The sequence below is a fragment of the Macrotis lagotis genome, chromosome 5 (assembly GCF_037893015.1).
Source record: "Macrotis lagotis isolate mMagLag1 chromosome 5, bilby.v1.9.chrom.fasta, whole genome shotgun sequence".
NCBI lineage: Eukaryota > Metazoa > Chordata > Mammalia > Peramelemorphia > Peramelidae > Macrotis > Macrotis lagotis.
The window spans coordinates 22,737,756-22,749,358 of record NC_133662.1 but is presented as its reverse complement, the minus strand read 5'-3'; the positions used below and the strand labels follow the sequence as shown (position 1 = coordinate 22,749,358).

The following is an 11,603-nucleotide window of genomic DNA, read 5'->3' as shown; positions in this document are numbered from 1 at the left end:
ATCAACTATTTACAATAAAACTGCTAAACCCAAGATATGTAGGGAATGGACTCCAAATACACTACCAAGAATTATTATCCAAGAGATAAATGGGCAAAGGATGTAAACAAAAAAAGAAATGCAAATCATCAAGAATCATATGAAAGAATGAACCAAGTAATTAATAAAGAGAAGTACAAATTAAATAACTCTGAAGCTTCCTTCCACATCCCCTAAAAATAAGAAAGATTACTAAGATGGAAATAGTCAATATTGGAGGCAATGTAGGAACACTTTCACACCAATATAACAAGAACAACAAAAAGTAGGAAACTTTCAGCTTTTCCCCAGAAAACCCACTATGCCTAGGTTTTTACCCCCAAGGAGATCAAAAACAGAAAGGTCCTATATATACCAAAACATTCGTGTCAACTACAGCAAAAAAAAAAAAAACCCAACTTCCAAAAACTAGAAACTAGAAAATGAATTATTCACTTAAGAAAAACAAAACTGTTTATAACATATGTATATGTTATATTTATATATTATATATGTTTATAACATGTGTATGCTCTGTGAGAGTGTATAATCATCTGATTCTCAGAAGCAGTCAGGAGGATCCAGATATATATTGGTGTTGGTCATCAGTCCTCTCCCTTATATGAGTGTCCCTCATTTTATTAAACTTCAAAGATACTGCCTTTTTTTGAAGTTTGTGGCAGCCATGTGTCAAGCAAGTCTATGAGTGCCATTTTTCCAACAGCCTACGCTCAGATCATGTCACATTTTGGCACTTCTTGCAAACTTTTTCAATATTATTGTACTATTGTAGAATCATAGTATCAACTCCCATTGTATCTGTGATAAGTCTCAGGGACTTCAACAGGTCAGCATCATATCAAACTTGTTTGGGCTTTTTGCCTGGACCAGAAATCAGTCCCCACCCAAAATCTTAAGAGTGAAAAATTTTGACAATGACATAATATTTGGCCAACTATACTTTGAGCTAACTTAATAATGAATCTAAAGTAGTAGAGCTATATATGTATTTCCCAGTAGTATAAATGTAAAATTAAGTTGTGAATATTGAAAGCATCAATTTCCAAAATTTTTTTCCTTATTTTATCTGATAAGGTATTTGAGACTTATTATCTGTCCCGGTTAAAAGTTCTACAAAGCTTAAATCTGAGAGCTTTGAGATTCAGAGGTGAAAGGGCTAGTTTCACACCTATCTGGAATGAGGTGATGTAGCGGAAGTAAGTTCTACCTACATTTGTTTAGCTATATAAAAGCTACATGTTAAATTTGGTAGTAAAGTCTTTATTTTCTGGAGTTATGGCTATATCCAAAACTTGACTTTTAAAAGTGCCCCTCAGCCATAATGGGTTTAGCAAGCCTTTCATTTTAAGAACAGAGAGGATGGGTGACCTCAGGCTTTTTGATCCAGCCTTTTAACCCATCTCATGACTACTGCTCTGACTGGAATGACAACGGCTACCAGGTTCATCTTGGAAAATTCCAAAGTGTGGTTTCTAAGAGAAGGAACTGCCTAGAATTGAAGTCACATCTTGAGTCAACCAGTATTGGCAAGGCATCAATCTTAGGAACTCAATGAAGAGATCAATCTTCAGCCAGCTAAGGTGACACAGTGAATAGAACACAGTCCCTGGAGTAAGTCCTGAGTTCAAATCTAGCCTCAAACACTTCCTAGGTATGTTGTCCTGGGCAAGTCACTTAGCCCCAATTGCCTCCAAAAAAGGGCAATCTACAATATTTATTCTCAATAATGTGAGTAATAACTGAATCCAGCCCTAAACTTGATGTTTAAAGTCAAATCTTATGAGACGGTAATTGATATTATTACAGGTCTGATTCTTGGAGAATGTCATTAAGCCAATGATCCATAATGCAAGCAGCCTTTTAAAGTTGACTAGAGCTTTGTCATAGGGAAAAATGGGGAGAACGACTTTTGTCATGGACGGAGAGTTTGTTGTTGTTTCAGACTCTTCATGAACCCATTTGGGGTTTTCTTGGCAAAGATACTGGAGTAGTTTGTCATTTCCTTCTCCAGCTCATTTTACAGATAAGGAAACTGAGGCAAACAGATGACTTGCCCAGGTTTAGTAAGTATCTGAGATTCTGAGCACAGATCTTCCTGACCACAGGCCTGGAATTTTATACACTGTACCACCTAACTGCCCTAGATAGGGGCTTGTTTTCCCAAATGTAGCATTTCTCTTGAATGAAAAAATTTCCTATCTGGTTAAAATTCTAAGCCTGGCTGTGGCACTCTATCAATACAATTGGCTGCCTATTTGACTCTTTCCTAGAATTCCCAACAAGTTAAGGGAGCATTTTCCCCTTACTATATAGTTATGCTCCTCTTTTTCCTTTAGTGGCAACTTTGTCCGGCATAGCAAGATACTGTCTTTAATCTTCATAAACACTTCTCTATGAGTCCAGGTAGAACAAATTCAGGAACCAATAAATCAAAATTATTAAGTGTCTGATATGTGATAGACACTAGGTTAGGTCCCAGGAAAAGGAATAGGAAAAATGAAAGTCTTTGCTCAGAAGTTTACATTCTAGTGGGGGAGGGGGGATATGTACATGTCTAAGATATATATACCAAATATATGTATGTAGATGTATACATGTATTTAATGTATATACCATATGTATGTAATGGGAGGGCAGCCTGAGAGGTCAGACAAGTTTTCATGGAAAACGGGTGGGGAACCTTTTTTCTGCCAAGGACCATTTGGATATTTATAACATCATTCAAGGGCTATATTTGGTCAAATATTTAATTCACCCCTAAAAAGCTCCTAGATTTATTGAATTTCCAGTCCTGCCTATGCTTGCCTTGGTACTTTCACATCAACATAGCCTGCCAGCCAGAAGTTCCCTAACTCTGATGTAGAAGGTGGTACCTGAGCTGAATTTTGAAGGAAATGAAAAATCCTATGAACTGAATGTCAAAAAGACCAGGTATAGAATGAAGGCACTCAGTAAAAAATCTTAAGAGCAGAAGAACTTTAACCATTTTGGCTGGATTGTCGAATTTGGAAAGGTCAGTAATATAAAGTGAGACTAGAAACATAGATTAGGACTAGGTTGTGAAGCACTTAAAAAGTCAAAGACACAGGGGGCAGCTAGGTGGCACAGTGAATAGAGCAACGGCCTTGGAGTCAGGAGTACCTGGGTTCAAATCTGACCTCAGACACTTAATAATTACCTAGCTGTGTGGCCTTGGGCAAGCCACTTAACCCCGTTACCTTGAAAAAAAACTAAAAAAAAAATCAAAGACAGCAGTTTAGATGCTATCCTAGAGGTACTAGAGAGTCACTTGAGTATCTTGAGAAGTGAATGACTTCTTAAGGAAAATCATATCAGCTATGTGGTTTATGGATTGAGATGGAAAGAGACTAGTGAAAGTAAAACTAAGGTCATAGGAGTAGTTCAACAAGAGGTGATGAGAGTCTGAATTAAGATGGTGATTGAGTTATGAGAAAAAAATGAAGACAAAGAGGATGTTTGTTCATGTGGATCTTTCCAGGCTAGGTCCCTGCCTGAAAAATGTCAAAGAAGAGAGGGAGGAGGGGGAATAGAAGGAAGAAGGAAGAACAAAGGAAGAAGAGGAAAAGAAGAAGAAGAAAGGGAAAAGAAAGAAGAAATGAGGAGGAAGATGATGATGATAAAGGTGATAGTGGTGATGATGGTGATGATGGTAAAGATTAATATGTTCACAGTGAAGAGCAAACATCTTAAAAACTAAAGAGCACTACAACTTTGAGAGAAAAAAAACGTTCTGTGACCACTAGATGGCACATTGGAAACGTACAGAGCGACCTGATCTTTTAAAATTATCTGCAGGACTCAGATATTTGTGGATTGCCTTTCACCCACTGGTTCTGCTATCTACATATATCTCCCAGATCCTTATGACTTTGAAAGTCATATACATATATATATATATATATATATATATATACATACACATATATATACACACACATATATATATATATATACACATATATATATATATCACTGTCTTGCCTCTGCCCTCAGCAACTGACCACTCCTCTTTTCTGAACAATGTCCCTTTCCTAATCATGCAATATTCCTCCCATACTAAATTAGAACAAATATTTAATCTGATAAATAAAAGCAGAGTAAAAATTCAAGCCATTCAGTCAGTAAACATTTATTAATTATCTACTAAGTACTAAACACTGCAGCAAGCCCTGGGGATACAGAGGAAGGTAAGAGACATTCACTTTAATTTACCTGCTGGAACAACCTTTAATCTGTCTAGTCAAAGTGGCATGACCCATGGCATTTACAACAGAGATGGCAGGGTGTGACTACAACCAGAACACAGAGAGATGAGAACACAGGGAGATGAGTTGCCCCTCTTTAAAGGAAAGATGGCCTCTATATGGTGTCGAGGTCACTTCATCTTGTCCCAATAATTTTTCAGTCTAAGCTCATATGCTTTAACCTTCATAATTCCTACAACAGAAGAATCTATGAATCTAGTTAAAACAAATTAATCAGTCCATCAATTAACAAGCTTTAAGTGACTAATAGGATCCAGGTATTATTATAGGCCCCAGGGGTACAAAAATGAAAAATAAAACAATCCCTACTCTGAAATATTATAAACTATTCTGTACTTTGAGGAGACTACAAGTATAGAACTGTCTCTATGAACTTTATTTGGTTGATCTGATTGACAGCAATACTCCTAATCAATATACCTTTAGATAATTTTTACTGTACTGCAGCTGCTGCCTCTTAAATTGGCTAACTCATCAACTTGGCTCACTGCCTAGTTCACCACCCACTCCTGGTTTCTCACTTATGGCCAAAAAAGTGATACTGCCTGGTTATTAAAGTCATAGCACAGAAAAAATAGTGAGAGAGAGAGGATTGGCTTTACCTTAAACACCATGCTCCTCTGAAAGATACCACACTTCCCTGATATCTCTAGTTCCCTCCCTTTGTCCACCATACAGTTTCCTCTTGAAAAACTAGAAAACTGGGGCGGCTAGGTGGCACAGTGGATAAAGCACCAGCCCTGGAGTCAGGAGTACCTGGGTTCAAATCTGGTCTCAGACACTTAATAATTAGCTAGCTGTGTGGCCTTGGGCAAGCCACTTAACCCCATTTGCCTTGCAAAAAAACCTAAAAATAAAAAAACTAGAAAATTGAAATTGGAAGAACAAAGAAACATGCTGTGTAATTATGACTATAACAATATAAATAAAAACAACACTAAAATGTAGCTGAATTCTAATTTATTGTAATAACCAATCTCCAGAAGATATGATTAGAAATACTTCCCTCCTCTTGGTAAAGAGGTAGGAGACTTTTGAATGGAGCAGATGATCCACTGTGTTGGAGTAGAAAGGGATGGCAAGGGAGAAAAGGGAAAGAATAAACAACTATGGAATGGAAAACAAAGAATATCAAGAATACTTTAATACTTTTTAAAAAATAAAATACATGTTAAAAAAAAGTCAAGGAACTATCATAAAGGAAGTAACAAGAGTGTATACTGCATTTTTAGTTATATAATCTCCCGAGAAGCTTTTCTCTTACTGGGTCCAATGCTTCTCATATTATTATCACTCTTTTTGTATGTTGTAGCACATTAGGGAACAACCATTCCATTATGGGAATTGCTGGCTTCCACTCATTGAGTTCTTTTACTTCCATTATTTCAGTATTTTTTTCTTCTTTCTTCTTCCTCTCAGAATAAGGTAGGCTGCAGGAAGAAAAGGCCATATGTTATATGATAGCAAAATTTACCTGTACAACTATGGGAAGGCATCCTGATGATGGGGGAAAAGCCCTGGATTTGAAATCAGGAGATTTGAGTTTGAGTCACAGCTTTACTACTTACTGATGTGATGATGTGACTCTGAGCCAGTCATTTTCAACTCTTAGCACCCCAGTTTCCACACTTATGATATGGGGCTGATAATACCAAGGACTATAGTCAGGTGGCTGATTAGTGCAAATAATTAGCCATCTGAAGTAGTCCCATGTATTTGAATTCGAACTATTGGAGCAGAGCTGGGATGTACTGACTGCTACTGCTCAGGTACTGTTTGAATCATCCTATCTAGTTTCATGGAGTCACTATCTAGAGCTCTCTTTTGCTCCTTATCAGACCCAACCCTGCTCCTGTGTACAGGTCACATTCTGAACGCCCCCCCCCCCAACTCCATCCCTCCATTAGAATGTAGGTACTCAGAGGGCAAAGACTGCTTTATTTTTTTTTTAAATTTTTAAGTCTCCAGTGACTGGCATATGACTTTGCCTACCAAGCTGGCTTAATGAATATTGAATGGAAGACTCTAAAATCTATAAGTCCCCCCAATGATCATGTTTCAAGACTGCCTGCCAGTTATTTCCATCTCCACCTTAAAAAAGACTTACAGGGATGGCTAAGTTGCACAGTGGATAGAGCACCAGCCCTGGAGTCAGGAGTACCTGAGTTCAAATCAGGCCTCAGACACTTAATAATTACCTAGCTGTGTGGCCTTGGGCAAGTCACTTAATCCCATTGCCTTGCAAAAAAAACTAAAAAAAGACTTATATATCTTAAAAATTGTTTCATTTTCCCCCTCCCTCCAATTCTGCCTTCACCTCCTCTGAAAAAAAAAAAAGTTCAGGATTTTTCCTATTTTTGTGTCAGAAGTCTATAGGAATATTCCATTAAATCAACTCCTTTTATTCAATTCAAGCAGTTCTGCATTCAGATAATTGTCCAAGAATCTAAACTGTATTTTGTATAGTATCATCATATAAGCAAATTAAAGGAAAAATGCAACTAGCTGTGTGTGGGATAGAACAAGTATCAATATGCCTCAGATACTTGTTACCTGAGTTTCCATGGGAAAGTCACATTCCCAAATGCCTCCAAAAAAATGTCAATTCTTTAAGGGCAAGGAGAGTTTCCTTTTTGCCTCTATATCTTCAACACATGCCTTGCATGTAATATTTATGATAAATATTTGCTCAATTGAATTGAATCTTTATCCTCAGTATCCAACCCTTCCCTCAAAGCACCAGGCCAGGATTTCCAACTGTCTTCTGTAAATTCACACACATATATTACACAAGGACTCTTACTCAACATATCCAAAACTGAATTTATCAGCATCTTGCTCACCATCTCCTAACCTCTCATAAGATCTGAGTTTAAATCTCACTTCTAAAGAACACGGACTTTAGAGTCAGAGGACCTGGGAACACACTTCAACTCTGCCACCTGTATGACCAACAAATCACTGAACCTCTCTGAGCTTCATCTGTTAAATAGGGGAGTGGTTGAATTAAATGACCTTTAAAGTGCCATCAAAACTTTACAAATGTTATCTTGCTTGATCCTTACAACCACCCTAGAGGATAAATACTATATAAATGCTATTTTACAGATGAGGAAACTGAGGCAGGCAAAGATTAAGGTACTCATCCAGAATCATACAGCTAATAATTCTCTAAGGTAGGATTTTAACTCTAGTCTTCAGTCTATCTATTATGTCACCTATTATGTCACAATGCTACTTTTCCTAAATTTTATATTTTAATTAAAGATACTTCTAGTGACTTAAAATCAAAACTTCTGAAGCATCTTTCCTCTTTCTAGGCAATGTAGTATAGTGGAAAGAATACTGTGACTGAAGTCAGATTCATGTCACCTCCTTGCTGTTTTTCAATCATGTCTGACTCTTTGTGAACCTATTTGAGGTGTTGTTTTTTTTTAGGTTTTTTTGCAAGGCAAATGGAGTTAAGTGGCTTGCCGAAGGCCACACAGGTAGGTAATTATTAAGTGTCTGAGGCTGGATTTGAACTCAAGTACTCCTGACTCCAGGGCCGGTGCTCTTATCCACTGTGTCACCTAGCCACCCCATATTTGAGGTTTTCTTAGCAAATATACTGGAATGCTTTGCTATTTCCTTCCGCAGTTCATTTTACAGATAAGAAAACTGAGGCAAGTAAGGTAAAGTGACTTGCCCAAGGTCATAGAGCTATTATGTGTCTGAAGCCAGATTTGTTCTCAGTCCTGAATGGAAGACTGGCACTATGCACTGGGCCACCTAGCTGTCATTAGCTGTCACCTTAAGAAAATCACCACCTTTCTGGACCTTGGTTTCCTCATTTATGTTTGGACTAGATGACCTTTAAGGTCCTTCCCAGTTCTAAATCTATGATAATAATTGATAAAGTATTATAATGTAGTCTTATTGATCTCTAAAATTATTTTTAGATTTATCAAACTACATCTCATCACTAAGATTCTGTCATTTGGAAAAGTATTACCCCCAAAGTTTAATTGAAAGTTTAGCAGATGAATGTTGAAATGGTAATAAAGCCTCATCAATAATATTGTATCTTAAAAAAAATAATATTGTATCTTATCCAACCAAAGTCTGATGAATCACAGGAGCATTTATTATGAGCTGAAAAGAACCGCAGAAATCATTTAGTCCATCCTTATTTTACAGATGAGAAAACCGAATCCTTGAGAAGTGAAATGCTTCACTTAAGGTTGCATAGAATGGAAGGACTAGATAAAAAACAGATCACGAAACTCAGATTTTCATACTCCTTTCACACTCCTTCTGCCTTCCCAATAAAGATTGAAAAAATAAAAATTCAGTGGACAAATTCTGGGCCTACATAAATAATATAATGTAACAATACTCACTGATATTCCTGAGGCAGGGGTTCCAGAGGAATAAATGTATCTACTTTCTTTATATATGGAGTTCTGAAAACAATGAAAGGCAACCATAAAATTAGCAAAGATTGGCACTCTACCCAGATCAACATTTGTTTTCACTAAAATAGAAATTCCTTCTATTCTGTTGTGTTACTTTGTTACTTTTTTATAAATGTAACCCAGGGTTCCAGCCTGGTACATTTACATAAGATGATCTTAATGGACAGACTGAATATTTGATGCTCAGTGTTTGTTGAGGAGCTTGGGAGAAGAGAGATTTCTTCTTGCCTTTGCATACAAGGTGATTCTAAGTTCTCTTTGAAAATTGAGAGACATGAAGAAGCCAGGACTTCAGTATGCCCCTGATTTCCACCTTCTTAGAGTAAAATGGCTGGAAATTCCCCCTTAGTTGAAATAGGGTATTCTCTCTCTCTCTCTCTCTCTCTCTCTCTCTCTCTCTCTCTCTCTCTGTCGCTCTCTGTCTCTCTCTCTCTCTCTCACAAACATACACAGATCTTATTCCTCATTCATGCTATATTGTCTGATATATTCTGATCAGTATAATATCTCTCATTTCTATTTATAGTCGGCTTAGAATGAATTTATTCATTATTCACTATTTCTCATGGTCTTGTAACTACCACTTAATGCAAAAACAGTCGAGTCTTTATACAGTACTCTCCCCATCAAGGGATACCAACCAGAAAAGCAACTTAAACTTAAATCAATTCCTTCTAGACTAATATTTAAGGAAACAGATAGGCATAATTCTAGTCTGATTTCTCTGATTTAAGGAGAGCCTCAATTCTTCATTCTCCTGTTCACCACCAGACAGGAATCAAAACTTCCCTTTCAGTGGAAGAGATTCCAGAGATATCTCTTTACACCTCCCTCAAGTTTTAATTACTAAGACCTATGTGGAGAAACACATAACCTACATGGCCAACCACACACATACCCCTTACATAAACATATATAATACATAATTTTTTAAAAAATCAGTTTGTTGGTAAACATAAAAAACAACTTAGTCACAAGGAACATTGTACTAAATACTACATGTTCTTATTTGTTGGTTAGTTTTGCTAAACTATTTCCCCTTTAGAATTCTTTGTGATAAGAAATGACTGGGAATGGGACAGGGAGTAGGAGATGGGGGAGGAAGTACATTCAGAAATGTAGGTAATTATATAAAGTCAAAATGAATCAATAAAAAAATTTTTTTAAATAAAAATACCCACAATGCCACACTTTTCCATGCTCTTCCAAAATAAATCCTCATTAATCTCCATTTTTTTCACCTGTGATTAGCTGGATTTCTTTTAGGTTTTTTTTTTTTGGTTAAGTGGCTTGCCCAAGGCCACACAGCTAGGTAATTATTTAAGTGTTTGAGACCGGATTTGAACCCGGGTACTCCTGACTCCAGGGCCGGTGCTTTATCCACTGCACCACCTAGCCGCCCTGGATTTCTTTATTCTAATGGATTTGAGCTCAAGCTAAACCTGGTGTTATTTTAGAAATCAAAGGCCAATAGTCTGAGTTTGACTAGAAATTTAAGGGCCTTGGATTGGGGGCTGGTAGGGGGAGAAGGAGAAGGGCAGAGATTGACCATGGGAACAAAATAATACCCTTACTTATGTCCAAATGACAAGGAGCCACATATATCTTCAGTGATACAATTAATATATTCCCAACATGCCTGTTTCATAGGATCCTTTACCATCTTCCAGTCCATATGAGAACAACTTCCTCTACAATTTCCCTGACAAATGCTCTTCAGTAACTTGGAACTCACCCCACTTTTGAACCATGTTGTTAAGATTTTGGTTGCTAATTGAACTTGATCATAGTAGTTTTTTTTTTAAATCTTTTTTTGGTCTCCTTGCCTTAAATCTTTTCCAGCCCATTCTCCAACTCAGCTGTCAAATTGAGGATTATAAAGTGAAAGTCTGACTTCAATGAACTGATATTTGACAAACTCCAGTGTCTTCCTATAGGGTCAAATATAAACTCTCTGTTTATCAATCAAAAAGACCTTCCTACCTGGAGAACTACCTATCTTTCTAATTTTCTTACACTAGGATTCAGTAACAGTGACCTCCTTGCTGTTCCTTGAACAAGATATTCAAACTCCCAATTCTGGGTATTTTCACTGACTGTCATGCCTAGAATTCTCTTCATCTGTACCCTCTGGCTGCCCTTGTCCAATCATTTCAGTCATGTCTGACTTTTTTGACTCTGGCATTTTCTCATCAAAGATACTTCCATTTCCTTCTCCAGTTCATTTTATAGATGAGGAAACTGAGGCAAACAGGGTTAACTGACTCACCAGTGTAAACACAGCCCAATAAGTGTCTAAAGCTAGATTTGAACTCAGATCCTCCAGACTCCAGGCCCAATGCCTACTCTGGCTTCCTTCAAGTCCCAACTAAAGTTTCACCTTCTACAAAAACCCTTTCTGGGTTTCTAAGAGTTCAGTGACCTCCCTCTTATGATTATCTCCCAGGTATCCTGTCCATATTTTGTTTGTACCTATTGGTTTGCCAGTTGTCTTCCCTCATTAGACTGTCTTTTATCTATCCTTGTATTCTCAGGAATGAGTCCAGTGATGGACACAGAGTTAAGTTAGTCTTAAAAAATACTTAATTGACTGAAGTTTCTATGAAGATTATCTCCTCTCTCAGGATACCAGTGCAAGTCATTCCCCTATTCAAAAAAAACCTGTAGATTCTTCTTGCCTTTAGGATCAAATATAGACTCAGCTTTAAAAGTCCTTTATTATGATTATGTTTCTCTCCTTCACATACTCAGTGTTGCCCCCAAAGACATCCACTGGTTGTTCCCAAAACACTTCCGGTCTTCTTTTTCAGTGATTTTGCAT

General features: G+C 37.2%; 1 protein-coding gene across 3 annotated transcripts in view; it reads right to left on the bottom strand.

Annotated features, from left to right (window-relative positions):
• Positions 1-5,278: 5,278 nt before the first annotated feature.
• The window catches only part of SPATS1 (spermatogenesis associated serine rich 1), a 32,249-nt gene continuing 25,924 nt past the window's right edge, over positions 5,279-11,603 (bottom strand). For all 3 annotated transcript variants that reach the window (XM_074190170.1, XM_074190169.1, XM_074190168.1), the window contains 2 exons: positions 8,708-8,770; positions 5,279-5,755 (listed from right to left, as the gene is read on the bottom strand). In XM_074190170.1, coding sequence (XP_074046271.1) covers positions 5,605-5,755; positions 8,708-8,770 — 214 coding nt within the window. In that variant the 3' untranslated portion in view covers positions 5,279-5,604. The remainder of the gene's footprint in view (positions 5,756-8,707; positions 8,771-11,603) is intronic.